Source organism: Cheilinus undulatus, linkage group 3, assembly GCF_018320785.1.
Source record: "Cheilinus undulatus linkage group 3, ASM1832078v1, whole genome shotgun sequence".
Lineage (NCBI taxonomy): Eukaryota > Metazoa > Chordata > Actinopteri > Labriformes > Labridae > Cheilinus > Cheilinus undulatus.
In genome coordinates this window covers 31,497,299-31,518,699 of record NC_054867.1, presented here as the reverse complement: position 1 = coordinate 31,518,699, position 21,401 = coordinate 31,497,299, and the positions used below count along the sequence as shown (strand labels likewise).

Below are 21,401 nucleotides of genomic sequence, written 5' to 3'. Positions count from 1 at the left end.
CATTTTTTTTTCATCAAAGTATGGCATACATTTAAAATGTATGAAGCCTAACCCTATGAAGCTGTTAAGTTTCATGTGACTCTTAACCACTTGCCTTTCAAGTGTGAAATTGCCACAATCCATTGCAAGCTAACACTCTGCCACCAGTTTGGCACAAAACACACCATCAGTGTTTTCAAGCATAAAAATGGCTTATTGGTTACTATGATGGTTTGTGTTTCTTATTATTATAAAGTCAATTCCAGAGCCATTTAAACAAATTCTTGAAAGTTCTCACAGGCTAAATATTAGACTTTTTGAGTAAAAAGAGAAACAGTTTGCAGGTAAAATCAGTGAAATACCACTTTAAATCTATCAGTGTTTGCACACTGCCTCAATCTTTGTTTCAAACTAATTTGTTTCAAAGACATGTCTTTCCATGATAACAAACAGATTTTTTCATAAAATCATCTCCAGTGCAAGTATTTTTTCTATATTTTAAACCCCCTGTCTTTGATCTCTTTAGGGCTCGCATTGAAAGATAGGTGTACGACTGCTTTTGCCTGCTGTATCATCTGTTCTTAACCACTTCTCACATTCATCACAGCGCTACTCTCGCACAGAAGCTGCACATACTTGAAGTCAGGGATAATAAATTCATTTTGCTTGACATTAAAACATGTAAATTTACTTAGAATGTTGCCTTTGTTTGCAAGAACAGCTTTTTGTTTGATGCCAAAGTCTGAGCAGTGAGTCTCACTGCTGATGGGAAAGCTCATGGGGGCAATGATACCTCCCATATGTTTGATCATGTTGATTAGCTATCTTTGATTCCTGGCAGTCTGCAGTGTGTATGTGTGGGTGGTAGTGAGTTTTCATAGGGGGGTGAGTTTGTCTTCTGTGTACAAATGAGAGAGAGAGGCAAAAAAGAGATTGGCCTGTTAAAAATCTTATTTGCACACGCTGTCCTCGTCTGTCTGAGTTTAGAAGAGAACTCCAGCTGACTGGCTTGCACTCTGGTCAAAGGCATCATGGTACAAGCTGTGGTGCAACTAGTCCTATTTGGGCTGCTGTCAGCTTTGGTTGCCACGCATGCAAACAAGGTAAGAAACTTGCATACTGTTTAAGAGCTGCAAAGAAGCAGGGTCAAGGAACTTAACCTGGTAAATTAATTCAAATCTGAAGCTTTGGTGTGACTTTTTGGGGGATATGCAGCATTTGTCTTAACTTTGTCTCTGTTAAATACTAGCACTAAAAGGTTTTCAAGCTTTGAAATATGGTTGGCTACATTGATGCTAAAGGGAATTCTTGAAAGATGGCCTTTAAATTCCCTGTCAACAACAAAACTCCATGTGTTTTCGTGTGTGTTAGTGTTTTCAGTGTGTTTGGGTGGGTGACATGACACACCCTCTTTTTGGTTCCAAGTTTCCAAAGGTAAAAAAAGACGCACAGCACAGTCCACACCAGCTCAGCCGCATCATCACCAGAGAGGCTGATACTGACTGCATGCTTTCATTTGTCTTATTTTGTCTAAACAAGTTGCAAAGATTTTTATCAAAGATGAAGAATTTAACCACTGACTCTTCGTAACTGAGCGTCAGCCGGAAACGCAAACATTGTATCTCACTTTGACGAGTGACTCATTATCATCAATACTAAGCATTTGGGAAAAGGCAGAGCCTTTTTAAAAAAAAAAACTCGGAGTGTGGTTGGATGAACATTCTGTCAGATCTTTACGGGCCAATCAGAGCAACAAAACACGTGATGTAGCCACGACCGAGGTGCACTTGCACAGCTACAAATGAATAAAATGGACCAAGGAGACTATAGACAAGTCAGTACACAACTTTTGTCGTTTTTGAAAAGAAAACAACTCACTGCTGTTCTTTGTTCTTCTAACGAAGAAATGTCAAGTTCTGATAAAACTGGCACTTTAGCAGCATCCACGCTAATCTCTTCTGCCATAATTGCACCAGCCTCTTGCTGCTGCTTGCATACATTACGAGTCCGCCACGCCTGAAAGTACTGCCCCTCGACGCTGATTGGTCCTGTCACTTTCTAATTCGACCCAAACGGTTCAGATGGGAGCTTTGCAAAAAAGATTTGCCAGTGAGAAACAAGGAAACAGGGGTATCCATCTACTTTGCAAAGTTACAGGCACATCCAACTTGGAGCAAATAATAAAACAACATTAACGAAACACATAACGACTGTGGTCGTAAAGAAATCAACTGTATTTTGTAAAAGAAAATCAATATTCAATTATGCCAGGCAAATCATTTTTGTATCTTATAACTTAGCATGAGGTTTTATTCATATTTGTCTTTTTTAATCTATTATTTGTCAATCATGGCATGAAAACACACATGTCGACTCCTTTCTTAAGCCCCTTTTACACATGCACTACACTCCTGAAAATATTTGAATAATGCTGAAAAGATGTTTGTGAACACATAAAGGTGCAAATCAAACAGAATTTTCAGCTGCTGTTACTTGTACAGAGTCAAATTCCTGATGCCTGAGGCAGCCTGTGAATGGGTGTGGAAATGCAGCGGTTAATTGTGGTCGGGATTTATTTTGATAAGTTCCCCCTCTTCGTGGATGCTCTATCCAGGTAATACCCTTCATCCGAACCAGACATATTTGATTGTTTCATTCAATTCTTCATCAAAATGCTGCTGGGCTCGCTTGAGGTTGCCTTTTGATGAAGAATTGGATAACTATGACCTGGATAAACGAGAGCCTACACAGACATCTGATTATTTCATGTAGAGAGCTCACCTCAAAAGCCACAGGTGATAGGACTCACAAGCACAACTCAAAAACAGGGTCAGAGTTCAAAGTCTTTACTGAAGAAGACAAACAAATCCACAGGGTGAGGCGCTTGGGTCAAAACTGAGAATCATACACTAGGGCTGGAACGCTTGACACAAGGAACAAAGACGAACTGGCAAGGAAGGGAGGGAGAACACTGACTAAATACTCAGGAGGGGAAGACAATGAGACGCAGCTGAAAACAATCAAGGTGTGGCAGGCAATCACACAAGCAGGGAGATACATGAGGGCAGGAAGGGGAGGATCTGAAACGAGAGGAAATGTGAGTAACACAAAAATTAAACAGGAAGTAAATACTTAAATAGTAAAAAATGAAAACATAACCTAACGCACAGAGCAGGACACGACAGGGGATACTTAACTGTCCTTCTCAATAATAATCTAAAATGTATGGTTTAATTGAGGACCATGTCTGACTTTTTTTGATGATGATGAAATAAAAGCAAAAGTGAAATGATGTATCTAAAGAAAGTAATGGTAAATAATTTTGACAAAATGAGTCAAATAAGAAAAATCTACAGTATTAACATTTTATACACAAAGATATTAATAACACACTGCATGACAGGGACAGTTTAATTATTTGGATAATTAAATTACAAATATAAATGATTAAATTCAAAACCCAGTGAAAATTTCATATATCTCATGGGTGTCAAAGCAACTCAGATTTTACATAACACAATGAAAAAAATGTGATTTCTAAATTTTAAAGATTAGAGGGAAAAAATGAGCCCAAAACGTCACTCACTCGTTTACACAGTGACACTGCTGGGACTATGCCCCCTTTTAGGGACAAAGTTGGTCCCCATAATGTTAATCATTAATTTCGGTGTAAGGGATAACAGGAAAAACTAGCATCAAGTGAGCAGATAAAAAAGAATCCAGGATGGGGTGTTTTTCTACGTAAACCAATGACATTCTCTGATGCTACCCACCTTTGTTTTCATCATCATCATCAGACCTTTGGCTAGTTTTTCCTCTGTCAGAGGGATCAACAGTCATTTACTGATAGTGAAATGGGTTTCTCGTTTTTGCACAGGATGACTGGGACATCTACAGCTTTCACATCAACTCAACAGTAAGCAGTCGTTATGCAACCACTGTCATCACAAGCCGCGTGGCCAATCGAATGAACGAGTCAAAGGAAGTAGAGTTTCAAGTCCGGATTCCCAAGAATGCCTTCATCAGTAAATTCAGAATGTTCGTAAAGCATTCATGACTCATCAATATTAACAGTTGACATGAATAAAAAATGAATCATTTGTACCAACAAAAGGTTGTGATTGTTCCTCAGGTTTATTGATGGGCAGCCATACGATGGAGTTGTGAAAGCTAAGGAAGCAGCTAAGCAGCAGTACACTGATGCTGTGTCCCGAGGTCAGAGTGCAGGGATTGTCAGGTACATGATCAGTAGATGAGATCCTGCCAGGGGATTTCTACAATGATTTTTGGGTGTCCTTTTTGGTGAGGTAGGAAAAAACAAAGACATTTTTTGTAGCCAAAAAAGTTGACTTTTTCAGACTTTCCTGAAATTTTTGTTTAAAAAATGGACAAAAATGATTTAAAATGATCTGAAGGGCTTGACCTCTGATGGGGTTGTCAGTATGCATTGTGTCATATTAAGGAGTTGTAGGCGCTGGGAACCTCTCCTTTAATGCCATCATCATCTTCTCTGTTGAAGCTCTGTTGGAAGGACTCTTGAGGAATTCAAGACCTCAGTAAATGTAGCAGCTCACAAAAAAGTCACCTTTGAACTTACGTATGAGGAACTACTGAAACGCAAATTGGGCAAGTATGAGCTGCAAATCCACGCTCGACCCATGCAGCCTGTAAAAGACTTCAAGGTATGAATATCTTGTTCATTCATTTATTTACTGATTGATGAGCCAGGGCAACATGACTGGAGTGACATCATACCCTTATCTGTTTTGATTCTCATTACTAGGTGGATGTGCACATAAACGAGGATGCTGGGATCAATTTCTTGGAGGTGAAAGGAGGACTGAGCACCAATGCCATGGCTAATGCCATCACCAAAACACTTGCAGACAAACAGGTATTAATAGAAAGATAACCATCTCTCTCAAACCAAAATTCTACAATTCAACAAAGCGTAATGGCTCCATGATGTTATTAACATTCATTCTGGCTCATTGCAACTGTGGCCTTATTCTTCAAAGGAGGTGGTGAGGGGAAGAGGTTATTTGTGACTGATGGACAGGGGTGTAAAACACTTTTTAAGACAATGACAAAATTCTATGAGCTTCTCTACATTCTTTCTCTAGTTTCAGGCTATTTTTACACCAATTGCAACTGTAAATTAACTTAAATGAAAAAACAAGTGACATTGGTTTGCCCATTACATCAGAGGAAAGCCATTTGAGCAATACAAATTTTCTGCCATTGAAAGTGAGTGTTCATGGTGCAAAGAGCTGTGACTTTGAGGAAAACTATCGAGAGTCCCAATGTCAGGAATCAGCACTAACGTACACTTCCCAGTGCCTTCAACCAGATGATACTGTTTGTACTTACTGAGAAGTGATCTAGTATTTTTTTAAAATCCATTCTAATGAATTCTTAGAATTCTGACAGATGCTGACGGACTGGCACCTCATGTACATTATCTAGTTGATGATTAAATGCTTCAATTAGACTTTTTCATCTAAATGTTTGGAGGGCCAGTGCCAATTATTAACAACTGCTGCTGAGTCTGGCCCTTTTCTTTCTAGATCGTCTCATCTGATGTAGTCCACCAGGTGTCTATGAGATTATTTGCTATATCTTTAAATAGCTGCCAAACTACATTTGGACAAAGCATAAGACAAAGCGTGCTGTCAAAGGCGTATAAAACCTTAACTTCCCTGTTTCCAGGCGTGGCTGTATTTCTACCCAACAGAGGATCAACAGAAATCATGTGACAGCTGTGGAGAGCAAGGTATGAATGGAGATCTGGTCATTGTTTATGACGTCAACAGGGACGCCTCATTTGGAGACATCAAGGTAAATCTCACCTTTAACAAATCTATTAGCAACAGTAGCATTGCAGTTTGTGACCATAATGTTATTTTCTAACCAATCAACCTCTGCTCTTACTTCCACTAGAAATCATCGGGGTACTTTGTTCATCACTTTGCTCCATCTAATCTTGCCCGAATACCAAAAAATGTGATCTTTGTCATTGATCAGAGTGGCTCAATGCGCGGGAGGAAAATACAACAGGTACAGTTTTATGAGAGTCTGAGTTTGTGACAAAATGCAATAGCAAAAGTAAAGGCTTTTTAGTTTAAATGTGAGGCATTTAATGTCTATGACTGAAGATTAAGAAATACACTTTAACTAAGTTTTATAAATTATAATGTAATGCATGATAATCAAAAGTTCATATGTGTGAGTAATGTTTTTCACCAGACCCGGATCGCACTGATTCATATCTTGAATGACCTGGCAGAAGATGACTTCTTTGGTCTGATCACTTTTGATGGCAGCATTTTTCACTGGAAACGAGAACTTGTTCAAGCTAATGAACAAAATGTGGCTAGTGCCAAAACTTTTGCACAGAACATTCAATCCAGTGGAGGTGAGCCTTTTATAATCCTTTATTTAGAGACATACATTTGACAGCAAGATGCTTATATTATTTTATTTTAATTTTGATTGTTTGTTTTCAGCTACTGACATTAACCAAGCTGTTTTGGAAGGAACATCTATGCTAAACAGAAATCCAAGAGAAGGCTCAGCATCTATCCTCATTCTGCTCACAGATGGAGACCCAACCTCAGGTTACAATTACATACACAACCACTCGGATATCTGTACACTCAAGGACTGTACAATGGATAAATCTGAGCTTTATCATTGTTGCAATATAAGCATTCACAATAAGCTAATCACAAAAGTCTACTTCATACTGCAACTTACCCTAAATTCATCACAGAATAGTTGTTTGATTTTCATGCTAAAGGTATTTTTAGTAGCTTTCCAAAGCAGATGAAGCGGGATTTCATGTCTGTTATCAGAAAGATCCATCTTGCAAAGCCCCTATCTGAAAGGATTGTACCAGGTCTGAGAACAGACCTGACCAATCAGCGTCATTTGAAGAGAACAAGGTGGTAGCTACCACCAGGATTTAGTTCTACTGGAAGCTGGTAGGAATGGCTGCCACTTGTGTGTGATTGGCTTTGATGTAGCTATAGTATAGCGGCAGTTTTATCCTAATTGGACCACATTTCTTTATGATAATATGAGCATGGATGTTTCCATTGACAGCTTTACATGAAGGAAAAGATGTTTTGCTCATCTGCTGCCCTGTTTCGGCATGATTTTGCAATAGTTACAAGCGGGGTTTGGATGTACTGTAAGATTGTAAATACAGTAGCAACTGGTGGAGTGATTAGCTCAGTTGTAGCTATAGGATAGCAGCAGTTTTATCAGATCTACCTTACTGAAGAGGAGCAAAGAACCACACTGGAAACTTCTCTTGGTAGGGAAGATGTTTTGCTCTGTTCCCAACCAGCCTTGGCATGAGTTTTATCCACCAACGAACTCCACCGTTTGTAAAGTCCTGCCCTTCCCAAATATTTGGTATGGGAGGTTTCCCTGATTAATGTAAAATAGATTCCATACAATGGATGTATGAAACAGCCTATCTGGCATGTCAGGTTGGAATTTTAGTTCATTTTCAATCTTTGATTAAACTTAACCTTGGTCTTCTGTCTGCAGGTGTGACAAATCTGGAAGTAATTCAGTCAAATGTAAGAGAGGCCATCAATGGTAAATTCCCTCTCTACTGTCTCGGTTTCGGCTTTGATGTCAACTTTGAGTTCCTTGAAAAGATGTCACTGCAGAACAATGGTGTGGCACGGAGGATTTATGAAGAGTCTGATGCTGATTTACAGCTGAAGGTACTTCCAATCACTACTGTAACTCTATTGTAAAGACTGATAAAATACTGTAGTCACTGTGGAAAAACTCAACATTGATGCTGAGTCCAAACTGGATTTCAACAGGGTTTCTATGAAGAGGTGGCCACTCCTTTGCTGACAGATGTGACCATGATTTATGAGGGTGGGGTTAATGTGACCCAGACTAACTTCAGCCAGTACTATAATGGCTCTGAGATTGTTGTGGCGGGTCAAATCACTGACAACAACATTGAAACCTTCACTCCACAAGTTATTGCCATTTCAGTAAGCACTTACCCCCTCCAACCAGCTGTAAATTTGAGCTATCTAAACATTTCAGAGACACTCACATCTGAATTCTTTTGGACAATGACAGAGGAGGACAAGGGTGGTGTTCACGGAAACAAATACTACAGTGGAGTCGACTGGGACAGTGTCTGACAGTAACATCCAGAGGGTCTGGGCCTACCTCACAGTCAAACAGCTTCTAGAGAAAGAGTGAGTGTGATGAAGATTTAATGCATACTGTTGATTAAAATAACAAGGGATAAATACAAATAGAGGGAATAAAGACATTGCTCTGCAACATCTACTTTAACACATGCAATTGTTCAAAGTTAGTTTTGCCTTGTTGAAAACTTTAAGATCGCCTAGGGTTTTATTTCTGCTAATAGCTTATACCACAAAGTACAGCTGCTGTCAAATAACTTCTCAGAGAGAGAGTCACAGACTAATATCTGAGCTATCTCTGCCGCCAGTCTTTTGATTCACAGCACTTGAAGTCATATCTGGTAAGATCAATATTCAGTGTATACTTTCTAGTTACTGACAGAAGACAAACATGGTTTAGGGTTGGAGAAGTTAAAGCTAACCCTAAGCTAACTAAGTCAGCACATCAGTGACTTGTGACCATCTTCCCAGCGTCAATTATTCTACTCCTATAATCTAAGGTCATTTTTAACATAATATTATGTTATGTATAGACATCTAGTCAATTAAATTCTTCAAAACAGCTTGGATATTAGACATAGAACCCAAAGTCACTGTTATTAGTGCAGCTTTTACAGCAAAATGTAAACAAAAATACACAATGACACATTTAACCACACAAAAGTAAAACCCAAAGCAAAATAGGGCTTAGTATTTGCCCCTTTTTTATTTAGGTTGCAAGAGAAATGTACTGTTTATCAAATTTGAAAAGAAATTTAAGTGTCATATTTCATAAAATGATGCCAGTACCTGGATACCTTTACTGTCTTTCTTCTTCTTTTTCTTCATTCATGACATACACACAACTTGTGTCCCAGACTGCAACTCTCTGGTCCTGAGAAGGAGAACGCTAAGAAAGAGGCCTTGGAGCTGTCACTGAAGTACAGCTTTGTGACCCCACTGACATCCATGGTGGTCACCAAGCCTCCAGGGGGGAATGCAGATGTGCTTCATAAACCCAAGGAAGGCGAAACCCCACAAGATCCACGCACCCATTCACAGTATACCATAGCTGGGGGTTTGTCAGTGGCAAGTGGTGCATTAGGTGGATCAGGTGGAGTCCATTCCAGGTTTTTGGGTGAGTAGCACAAATATGAACAAAACAAAAAATACAACAGAAAAAAATGAACTGTCCGTTTGAAGGATTTTTTATTTCTCAAAATTTCTCTCCTAGGCCATACCCAACAGGGCACACACACCTACTTACAGTATCCCATAGCTTTACCAGCTGGGGCAGATTCTTCAAGTGCCTTTTTAGGTGGAGGTTTTGGAGGGGGTTTAAGTTTTCCTGGTGAGAAACACAAATATGAAAAAAGAGCAAACACAATAGAAAAAATCAGTGTCCAAAAAAAGGTTTTTTTTTTCTTTTCTTTTTTTTTTTGTTTTTTTTTGTTTTTAAATTCTCTCTCCTAGGTCATACCCCACAGGGCACACACACCTATTCACAGTACCCTGTAGGCCAGGGTTTACCAACAGGGGGAGCAGCTGCAAGTGGAGGTGGATTTGGTGGAGGCAATACCAGATCTTTTGGTAAGTAACACGAATATAAACAAAACAGCAAACACAACAGAAAAACATTAGTGTTCAAAACTTTTTTTTTTTTTCCACAAAATATGTCTCTTAGGTCATACCCCACAGGGCACACACACCTATTCACAGTACCCTGTAGGCCAGGGTTTACCAACAGGGGGATTAGCTGCAAGTGTAGGTGGACTTGGTGGAGGCAATACCAGGTCTTTTGGTAAGTAACACAAATATAAACACAACCGCAACTACAATAGCAAAACATTAGTGTCCAATTTTTTTTTTTTTTTTTTTTTACTTCCTAAGGTCAAACCCACCAGGCCACACACCCCTATTCACAGTACCCCGTAGCCCAGGGCGTTTTGATGGCTGAGGCAGGTGCTGCAGGAGGTGGATTTGGTGGAGGCAATACCAGATCTTTTGGTAAGTAACACAAATATAAACAAAACAGCAAACACAACAGAAAAACATTAGTGTTCAAAACTTTTTTTTTTTTTTTTCCACAAAATATGTCTCTTAGGTCACAAATATGAAAAAAGAGCAAACACAATAGAAAAAATCAGTGTCCAAAAAAAGTTTTTTTTTTTTTTTTGTTTTTTTAAATTCTCTGTCCTAGGTCATACCCCACAGGGCACACACACCTATTCACAGTATCCTGTAGGCCAGGGTTTACCAACAGGGGGAGCAGCTGCAAGTGGAGGTGGATTTGGTGGAGGCAATACCAGATCTTTTGGTAAGTAACACAAATATAAACAAAAAAGCAAACACAACAGTTAAACATTCGTGTTCAAAAAATTTTTTTTTCCCCAAAATATGTCTCCCAGGTCATACCCCACAGGGCACACACACCTATTCACAGTATCCCATAACCGGGGGTTTGCCAGCAGGGGCAGGTTCTTCAAGTACCTTTTTAGGTAGAGGTTTTGGAGGGGGTGTAAGTTTTCCTGGTAAGTAACATAAATATAACCAAAAGAGCAAACACAGTAGAAAAACATGAGTGTTCAAACTAGGGCTGTCAAAGTTAACCCGTTAAAATCGCGTTAACTCAAATTACTTTTAACGCCACTATTTTTTTGTCGCACGATTAACGCATGTGCGTTCTGTGTGATCCTCGACCCACCCTGTAGTTTGCCACATCAGGAAGTGACGCCGTCGTGATGCGGTACAAGCGAGCAGAAATGGATAAAGGACAGAGACTTTTGAATGACAGGTTCAGCTTTCATATCATGCCAGATAAGGCTAAAGTTATTTTCTCTTACTGTGGACATGAACTGAGTTATCAGGAGTTTGTACTAGTAGGGTCGTAAACACCCCGTACCACTCGCTAGCCGAGCACACCGCTAAAGCAGAGAGCCGCCCCCCTCACCATGCTGGATTGTTTACGCTCAGACAACTGCAAGCAGTGATGGACTCACTATCTGGCATACCGGGCATTTCCTAGTGGGTCGACACACTTTTGGGCCTGTATGATATATTCATATATTTATATCTGCTATGACCCGGCACTACAGCTGTGCTGACCCTTTATATTGACCGTTGACTGGTCTGATCACGTCTCATAAATGTCCGTTTACTCCTGTTCCCATGCCAACTCAGCTCCTGCTTGAAAGTGGAAGTATTCGGACAAAACGAAACTTACTGAAACGATCGACTGGAACAGTAAATAAACCAAGAGGGTCTGGCTGCAGCCCTTGAGCAAACCTCTACGCTGGGGCGTTCGGTTGGAGACCTCTATGCTGGGGCGAAACCTCTATGCTGGGGCGAAACCTCTCTGCTGGGGCGAAACCTCTTCGCTGGGGCATGATGTCATTGCCCAAGCCTACGCTTGGGTGTGCAGCGTGTTAGCTGTTGTTAGCATGACCTAGCTGTTGTTAGCATGACTACAACGCTGTGCTTATGACACATTAGCATAGCCCAGTATGCTGGGGCGAAGCTGGGGCTATATTTGGGCGTGCAGCAACACACCCCAACCCCTACGCTGTACCGTGCAGACGCCGACCCCGTGCAGTAGCAATCGCCGACCCATACGCTATCAAACCCCGACTGGTTCGGTTTAGGCGTTTATATCCGACTGGTTAGGTTTAAGGTCAGCCTGTCGGCAAGCGGATAGAGCTGAAATTTCGTCGTGGGTAATATACGTCATGCCCCTGCGTAAGGGTACGCTGGCTCGGGCAATATACATCACACCCCAGCAGAGATCCGCCGGCTCGGGCAATATATGTCATGCCCCAGCGGTGACGTTTTGCCCCAGCGTAGAGGTCTCCAACCGAATGCCCCAGCGTAGAGGTTTGCCTGAGGGCTGCAGCCAGATGCCTCTCAAATAAATGCCAAATTTATATTAAAAAAAACGATCAAGATGCTGCAAAGGTGTCAAAGACTGCAGTCCCTATAGGAGGGTCTAACGCTGGTGAATATAGGCCTACAGCTGCATCTTGAGGAGGAGGAGGAGACAGAGCAGCAGAGGCTGGTGTGTAACAGGGTGCAGAGGTTACAGGTAAGCCTGAGAGTGAAGAAGCTCTGTAGAGTATCATAATATAAGCTAAAAGGCATTATTAAACTGTGGGTCCCCTTTATTTATGAAAAAAAAATGCTTCAGTAATCTGTAGTGTAATTCTCTGACTGTATTTAGTCTTTTTGTATCATCCTGTTGAGGGATGATTGTGAGTCTTTATTTCCCCCATGTGAGACCAAAATTCTCTGCTTTAGTGTGAAGGATCCAGGAATGATCTTTAAGTGATTTGAACTTCACTGACCATGCTCTTTATGTCAATATGTGATGATTAGATCTGTTATTCTGTGTTAAGCTGCTGAGAACAGAGGAGTTAACTTCTACAAGTCTGTGGTATTATTCAGTAATGTTACATTAAGGTCAGTATCTTCATCTATTGTGGCTTGGTGGGCTTGAGTTTACCATGTTATGCCCTCAGAAGATTTTTAGAGCATTCAGTATCTTTTAGATTAGACTAGAAAATTTTCTGGACATTGTTGTGTTTTTTGGGTTGTTGACATGAACAAAGATTTGCATAAAAAAAGTATTGTTGTCCACTCATGTTGATAAGGGTATTTAAATCTTGAGAAATAGTCCTGTAAGGGGCATTTAGAACAGACAAAAAAGTGTGATCAATTTACGATTAATCGCGAGTTAACTATGGAAATTGTGAGATTAATCGTGATTAAAAATTTTAATCTATTGACAGCCCTTGTTCAAACGTTTTTTGTTTTGTTTTGTTTTGTTTTATTTTGTTTTTTGTTTTTTTTTTTTCAAAAAAAATTTGTGCAGAAAGAAGGTGAGAAAATTCCACATGATTAACCATGAGGTGATGTATTAACACAGAATGAAAGCAGTTACTGCATATTATTACGTATGCCATTAAGATGTTTTGGTGTCTTTAGTTTTGCATCATGGTGATGTTCCACATGCTGTGTTATGGTTGTTGTGCTGTTTGACTGTAAATGGAACTCCTAGATTTGTCTAAGACATTTACATTCACATATTCACACACACTTTTTCAGTCTTTTGTAACAAAAATTGTGCCCCTTGCCTGTCTACAATCCACCCAAGAATAAGAACACCCGCCCCCTGCCCCCCCATTTCTTTCTCCGGCTTTAAGGAAATGTGTGCTGAAACAAGTCATTCTCAGATTTTCGCCTCATGAAGTCTTGTGGGGAGTTAGTACCACCCTAAGGTTAGGTTGGCCCTCCCCGCCTGGAAGAAAGTTCCGCCCTCCTCTCCTGAGAGCCACATTCATTAAGCCACATCCATTAAGCCACATCCATTTCCAGAAATGGGCGTAGTCAGGGTCAGAGTCAGATGGCTCAGTCACATTTAAAGCCACAGACAGAAACAGCTTGTTCTGAGCAGGGCTGAAACAGGAGTTTTTAGACAGGCAAAAATCCAATACTGGAGTGGGATTTTCAGCAACCAACTTCACAGACATGTTTTGGGGACTTCTGAGACCAAACTAAACTTGTCTTAAAGGGGGAAAATATGTGACCTGCAAGTTATCACCTGGCTTTATGGATACATACAATTGGGTATCATCAGAATAACAAAGAAAATCTATGGCATGGTTTCTCATAATGTCACCTCTAGGAAGCATTTAAAGAGTGAGAAGCACAGGACCCTGAACACCATAGCTCACTTAATGTGAGTAGAATGCTTGGTATTTCACTGAGTCATTCCTCTGTCGTTCCCTGTACTCCCTCAATCACTCTGCCCCACTTTTTCTTTTTTTTTCAAGGAATTTTATGTTTTATCTCTCCCTGGAAAATTCCATAAAAAATAGAAATAAGAATTATCTATATGTTTGAAAAAATGTAATTCTTTGGTCTAAAAGTAATTGACATCAAATCAATACATTTGTCATTTCTGAAACAATCAGCTGTAACTTTACTCTATGTTTCGGTAATGACCGTTTCGGTAGTGACAATTTTTGCTGATTCTTGTCAAAACTCAGCAATACTAGGCTAAAATGGCTAGCAGCAAAATAGCTATCTATCAAAAAAGCTAAACATTTATTTTGTTGCAGAAATGTGTTCGGTAGTGACAGTCTTAAAAAATACATTTGATTTGTCAGACTTTGCAACACAATAACTTAAAAACAGCACTACTTCTGTATTTACCAAGTGGCTTTTAGAGAGAGGAAGTCTGTCTTTATTGTTGGTAAAATTTTGGTGCTTGTAGCTGAAAACAGGCGTCCCCTATGGACCCTAACTCATCTTGTTTTGGTAGTGACATGAAAACATGGGACAGTTTTTTAAAACTCATATTTTCTAAAAACCACAAAATCAATTTGAACAGTTCAACTTACCTTGAAAATTTAAAAAGGATATATAAATAAACCCATTTGAAAAAAAAAAATTATATAATATTTATTCACTGAAATGTAGGCGTTAATGTATGGGACAGCCACTTCCCAGTTAAAAATCACATAAAAAGAGAATTTTATATATTTATTTTAATGCTGTCTGAACTAATGTATTTGTATTGAACAGATCATAGCATGATATTAATGAACATCAAGGGGGTGGATGTCTAATTGCTTTCTAAAAGTGTTTTTTAGTAGAGGACTGCAATTTAAACCAGTTGGGTAGAATTGCCCATATCCCAATTGAAATTCAGAATTTTCAGTAGAAGATTTGAATTTTTTCTGTGAATGCATATTAGTTTCAAATACCAGTTATCAGTTTATGAGCAATAAATAATTGGTATTGGTATTTCTATCAAATTAACTATGTGGCTGCATAAAATTATTCAAAGAGAGTACATGTTATGACAAAAAAGTAAAGACTAAAATGTAAGGACTTTATATTGACTACAACTGGACTTAAATGTTTTTGGTTCTTTGTCAACTAAAGCAAAACTAAAACTCTAAAGAGTGAAAATTACAAAAAAAGTGACTAAAAGTAAACTGATTTTCAAGCTACAGACTAATACTAAAATGAACAACAGCTGCCAGAATTAACACTGGGTGAAACACCATACCATTTATCTTTGTCAACACATAAATTAATATCTTAAAATAAAACTGTGCTCCCACTCGTTGAGAGCACGGGGGTATCATAACTGAGATGTTCTTGCCAGTTACATTGGGGGGGGGGGGGGTTGCTTGAGATAAACAGGCAGTAGTATCCTGAGAGTACTGCCTCTAACATTTCATCAATGTGAAACATAATACTTCATTTGTTAAATCCTTTGAGAAAATGTCAAACAAATTAGACAGTGGCACCTCTGCCAGAAAAAAAAACAAAACAAAACAAAAAACCCATTATTGTTTTTATTTGTCACAGCCAGAGGAGAGTCCATGTTACAGTAGTTTTTGAGGTATAGCTATATTTACAGGTACATCTCAAAAAATTAGAATATCATGAAAAAGTTCAATATTTTTTGTCACTCATTTCAGAAAGTGAAACCCATATATTATATGGACTTATTACACATAGAGTGAAATATTTCAAGCCTTTTTTTCTTGAAATGTTGATGTACGTGGCTTACAGAAGTGGAAACTCAAAATTCAGTGTCTCAGAAAATTAGAATATTACATAAGATAATGAAAAAAAGGATATTTTAAACAGAAATGTACCTGTATTTTGCCTCAGTTAATTAAGCCTGAATATCTTTTCATTATATTAAATAATCTGTTTTTAGAAAGGGAAGATTTTTTGTTCTCCATACTGAGTGTTTCTTTTGGCTGTGTTACTCTCTATATGTTCCTCAGCAGCTCCTGTTTTCCCCCCATTCAGGTATTATTCGCCCTGACAGTCCTGTCCTAAATGCACCTGCTCGCCCAGCCACCCCCCCACCTCTTGTTCCAAATCCAGCTCTTCATGTCACCCAGTTTTTACATAAAACTGAGAACCAGGCCCTCCCACTGTGTTATAACGTCATTGGAAACATCAATTTGAAACTTCTTCACAATCCCAATGCAGGTCAGTAATGTTTCTGGATGTGCCATCATTATTAATCCTAAAAAACAGTGTAATCAGTGAAACTTTGATATTTCAGCCTTTCTTTCTCCTCAACGGTTTCTTCTCTGTCAGTTATAAATTATTGAAAACTGTGTGTCTTTATCCTTTACTTTATTACAAATCAAACAGGTATATTGTGCCTTTTTAATTCACTAAATTTATGTAAAGGTTATGCATTTAAACAAATAATAATGCAGTGGATCCCAGCCTTTACAGCTGATCTTTATACAGTCTATAGAACAAAACAACAAGACGGTTTGGTCTGATCCAGTTCAGTTTGATCCAGTACAAACTAATTGTGAAATCCAAATAACTTTTTGCTTTAACTAAAATGAAAAAGTGGAAAACAAGATGGACAAATAATAGTCCAAGTGTCTTTGAGTTTATTGATAAAAGAGACCTCTCTGTTTAATATCAAACCATTTCAATACGTTGCGGTTGTTAACCCATGAAATAAAACTAGCTGTTGATACCATGATAACTGAAGACTTCCCCAAGTTTAAACTAATGAAAGTGTTCAGGTCTATTTGTGCTATGTCTAGTATTAGCATCTTAGCTAAACTTCAGCTCTGCCATCTCAACTGGTGAGATTTACGTGCTGCTGTTGTACTGAATCATCTTTCTCCAAAGCGTGCAGATATGCAGACATTTCAAAAGTTATCCTTCCTTCATAGTAAGGTCACATGACTTGTTTAAAGGTAAAAGGTCACCGCAGGTCACGCAACAAGCAGCAGAGCCTCAGATCCCTAACGTTAAAACTGATTCATGCTACATTTTTATCAATCTGGCTCCATGAACCAATGCACTCAGACCTTTGACATTAAGATCGGTTAACCAGTCCAGATAGGATTAGCTTTACACCACTAGCAAATAAAGCATAGTTTTAGTCTTGTCACTGAAAGACTTATATGCTCTTGTATGTCATATAGAGGCATCAGTGTTATTACCACCGCCAAGAAGGATATGTGATCGGCAGGGTTTGTTAGTTTGTTTGTTAGCAACATAACTCAAAAAGTTAAGGATGGATTTTGATGAAATTTTCAGGAAATATCAGAAATGGCATAAGGAAGAACTGATTAGATTTTGGGAGTGATCTGGATCACCGTCTGGATCCAGGAATTTTTTAAAGGATTCTTCCCTATTGGGAGATAGGGCTAAAGGCGGAGGTCTGCACTCTCCGAGTGCTTTTCTAGTTCTGGGTCTGTTTCATAACCAGTTAAAAACGCCTCATAGTAGCTTTAAGGAAAGTATCTGTTTCTCCAACACCGTTTCTTTTGCTCTAGGGCTGTTAGTGAACGGTGAGCTCGATGCATTACTGGGAGGATTCAGAAGGATTGCCATCTACACAACTAATGCAAAATTTGAGCTTGATGGCTTGAGAATCGTTGTACGAGACCCGCAGGGCACAGCTATCCATCTTCAGGAGAATGAAATCATTACTCGTGATGGGTGAGTTTGCATTGTTATCACAGGAATAATACTGTGAGGAAACACACCTTCTGTGTGCACAATCAAGCTTTCATGTGTGGCAGTTTTTGCAGGGCTTCTTTTAGAAATGTACATTTTTACTCTTTTTAACACCCCACTACCACTAGGAGTGTGTATTGGCAAGAATCTGGCAATACAATATGTAATTGCGATACAGGAGTGCCAGTAAATACTGATATATTGCGATACATTGTAACATTTTTTTAAATTGTGTACATGCACATTTTAAATATATATATATAAGTTATTCATTAATAAAACTGACACAGCATTTTAAAATATCGATACAGTATCGCACAGCAAAATATCGCAATATTGTAGTGCAGGGGTCGGCAACTAAGTTTGGCCTCAGGCCAAATTTTTTTATGACCAACTCAATGGCGGGCCAAAAATATATCTTCATTAGGCAAAACCTGTCTTTCCTACTAAAAAGATACTTTTTTTTTCTCATCTATCATCTCATTATAATTGTACAAAAACATAATTTAGTAAGGTTATTTATTTAAAATCAATGAATTTGCTACAGGCTGTTATTATTTATTTATTTGATCTTTGAGTCAAGCTTGTTATTTGTTTTACTCAATGAAATAGATTTTGCACTTTGTCTGTTACAGTGGCACACAAAGAGCGATTTTTCTTCTTTTCTCCTTTTTCTCAGTGCGCACATGTGCCAGTTAAGTTCCTACCTCAAGCCAGTGTGTGTCTGAAGTCAAGGAGATGCTGCTTTATTTTATTTTATCATATTTTGTCATGACTTTCGAATTAATGTTGTGAAATTTGTGTGGAATTGTTGTTCTTGTGATAGCATATATATATATATATATATATATATATATATATATATATATATATATATATATATTAATCTGTTTTTTAATCAATGTCACCTAGTGGGCCAGGTATTATTGGCAGTGGGCCAATTTTTAGCCCACAGGCCACTAGTTGCCTACCACTGATGTAAATTGACAGATCACATAATATCACCCTGTTCTGGTATTAGTATGAATGGTCCAAGGTAGTTTCATTACATAACTGCTGCAAAAAAAGACTGTTAAAACAACTTGTGTTTTCAAAGTAGTTTTGTTCAATGTAAATAAGCATTTACAGCTGATACTTAGACCAAAGTGCTTTTAATAAATGTAAGATAATATGCTTTCTTTTCTAGTGTGACAGTGATCAGACGGCCAAAAGAAATAGATTTTGTTTGCAGAGACACACGGATCGTCCTCTTGATTCATGAGAAAAGCGGTCTTCGTTTCCTCTGGCCTGTTATCAGACAACAGCTGACAGATGGAAACCTCACAGGGATTTTAGGTGGGTGGATTTGTTTGCTTGATTCCATATCAGCTAAACGAAATAATCGACCATTTTTTTTTGCACTTGTTATTGAGGAAGATGTTATTCACTTAATAGAAAAAAGTTGTGGCGTCTCTTTAACTACCACCTTTTCTATTTTTATTGAATTTGTCCCTCTCTGTGTTCAGCTCTTAATCCAGCAGCTTATGAGGTGATGCAGCAAAACCCTCTCTATGCAAATCTCAAAATCCAAAACAACGAAATGCTGGCTGCTAGGTATGGTTTATTACATATTATGGTGAAAAATCATGTTTGAAAGTTATTCAACCCTTCAAGCCATACGCTTTTTTTGAACCATTTTGTCTTGCCTGGATTTATTGTCTTAAAAAGCTCATAGAAACATCAACCCTGTGGTGCACAGTCAAGCTCTGATGGACAAATATAAGCTCATTTATGTTATCATTTGCAGATCCACTGCCACTGACTACAGTATCCCCTCTGCTCCAATGCTGGACTGCTGGCTCGTCACCTCTGAGTTTGCCCTGCAGAGGTCCATTTATGGGTTCCTCGTTCCACATATTTAACTCGGGAAAGGTGATGAATCTTTGAAAAGGTTGATGTAAAAACACGTTGGACAGTGACTCACCATGGAACAATACTTTGAAACTTTCAGTTATAAAACTTATCCCAGATCTTTGGTTGCCTCATATGAACTTAATGAATAAATATTAATCTAAAGAACTGGTCGGTGTTTGGTTATTGTGTGGTAGGATTTATGGTGGGATTTGTTCAACAGATAAACAAGCAAATACACTGAAAGAAAGGCAATTGGCAGGTCTTTGAATTGACTAAGATTAAACGAGTTTATGTAACACAATAAAATCACATTCCTTATGTGATCATAGTTTAATCACGTAGATGTAGCATGTTAAAGAAGAATGTATAAGTTACGTATGTGTTTTGAGTTGACTGAAAGTGATTTAATAAAAAAAGAAAAGCAATATAAAACAAGTTTGGCCAACACCGAAAATGACATAGCCAATTTACTGACTGCCAGGACATGCCATTGGACAATTCTGTGTGGTGGGTTGTGGTAAATAAAGGGGCACACCCTTTATCAGGATTCGTTAACCGCGAAAGTCATGGAACATTCTGGAATCACACAAGCTCCCTTTCCAAACTGAATAACTGAAAAAGTAAGAAATAAAAATATTTTTCTGCACTTGTTTTGTTATTGCCTCTAGTGATGCACAGTTTGAAACAAATTTATGGTTTCTGTATGCACCTGATCTACTGTGAAGAGAAGTTTATATTGGGTTTATAAATGTCTTTGCAGTCATTGATCTGTCCTGAAGATGCTTTTAAAAGCATAATTGTAGCAAAATGACAATGTGTATTTGGTATCCACTGCATCTTATGTGAAACTTGCAGTATTTCTGTTAAGCAGTCACTCTTACAGTAGTAGTGCTTTACTGTTTTGTTAAAAATTCACTGCTGTTGATGGGGGGTTTACAGTTTTGAGCTTCAACACTGAAAGCAGAGCAACTGCACTGAGAATACTTACCCTGTTGGGTAAATTATGTCTTTCTGGCCAAGTTTTAAAACTCAATACAGAAAAAAGCTAAGTCCATAAATTGTCTGACTCTTTGCCTGTTTTTGTTAATGAACATTATTCTATCTGTCGTGGTTTTGCAGTTTCAATTTTATTTTGTTGACTTGCGGTTTGACCATTTCCTATGTGGGGTTTCTGTTCTCTCTTAACAGAGACTGGGCGTCCTCACCTGCACTGATTCTCCCAGCTCCTGTGCACCTGTCATTAATCGCTGCAATCCCCACCCTGCTCTTAACTCTGCTCCCTGCCTCCACCAGGGCTTGATGAGTCCCGCTCTCTCAGTGGTATCGGCCGACTCTTACTGCCTAAGTGTTACTCTGAGTAATTCTCTGGTGATTGTTACTACGTGTGTTTTCCCTGAGACTAATCCTGCCTTCTCCTCGGTCTTTTCCAGCACCTCCATGAGCCATCAGTGCTAGCCCAATCTCTGCCACGCTGCTGCACTCTCACACCAGATTCACTCACAGCCTCTCTCGCCCTCACCTCACGTCTTGAGCCCTCTCACCGCTGGATTCTCCTCACTCCCCGGACCCTGGATTCCCCCCTCCCTCCACTGCCTGTTTCCCCTATAATAAATCCATTTAACTGCTTCACGTTGTCTGGTTCTGCATTCTGGGTTCAACATTAAAACCACGATCATCAGATCATCACACTATCATTGTTTAATATTTGTGATTTTACATTTTTTAACATAAAAGTTCCTATAATAAATTTAGGCAGATCTAAATTTAATTATCAAGTTAGATCTACATTCCTTACTCTTGTAGCAGAGACATAATACAGTTGCTTTGAAGTAACATAATACT

General features: G+C 38.8%; 1 protein-coding gene across 5 annotated transcripts; it reads left to right on the top strand.

The window, feature by feature from the left end:
* The first annotated feature begins 950 nt into the window (after nucleotides 1-950).
* LOC121506901 (inter-alpha-trypsin inhibitor heavy chain H3-like) lies at nucleotides 951-21,185 on the top strand. 5 transcript variants are annotated; one of them, XM_041782920.1, is made up of 26 exons: nucleotides 951-1,082; nucleotides 3,857-4,017; nucleotides 4,112-4,216; nucleotides 4,499-4,661; nucleotides 4,763-4,873; nucleotides 5,689-5,817; nucleotides 5,920-6,036; nucleotides 6,226-6,394; nucleotides 6,486-6,596; nucleotides 7,537-7,718; nucleotides 7,824-8,003; nucleotides 8,095-8,216; nucleotides 9,026-9,285; nucleotides 9,382-9,498; nucleotides 9,621-9,737; nucleotides 9,832-9,948; nucleotides 10,038-10,154; nucleotides 10,348-10,464; nucleotides 10,556-10,678; nucleotides 15,975-16,160; nucleotides 17,483-17,648; nucleotides 18,853-19,001; nucleotides 19,172-19,259; nucleotides 19,453-19,577; nucleotides 20,748-20,879; nucleotides 20,990-21,185. In XM_041782920.1, exons 1-24 carry the CDS (start codon nucleotides 1,011-1,013, stop codon nucleotides 19,565-19,567), a joined length of 3,294 nt encoding a protein of 1,097 aa, XP_041638854.1. In that variant the 5' UTR covers nucleotides 951-1,010; the 3' UTR covers nucleotides 19,568-19,577; nucleotides 20,748-20,879; nucleotides 20,990-21,185. The 5 variants fall into 5 exon arrangements, with proteins under 5 accessions (XP_041638854.1, XP_041638855.1, XP_041638856.1 ...); XM_041782921.1 differs by lacking the exon at nucleotides 9,621-9,737; XM_041782922.1 differs by lacking the exon at nucleotides 10,556-10,678.
* Nucleotides 21,186-21,401: the final 216 nt, after the last annotated feature.

Coding starts and splice junctions, on each gene's coding strand:
- LOC121506901 (XM_041782920.1), top strand. CDS start 1,011: ATGGTACAAGCTGTGGTGCAACTAGTCCTATTTGGGCTGCTGTCAGCT. Junction 4,217..4,498: donor CAGAGTGCAGGGATTGTCAG/GTACATGATCAG, acceptor TCTCTGTTGAAG/CTCTGTTGGAAGGACTCTTG. Junction 17,649..18,852: donor GAAATCATTACTCGTGATGG/GTGAGTTTGCAT, acceptor TTTCTTTTCTAG/TGTGACAGTGATCAGACGGC.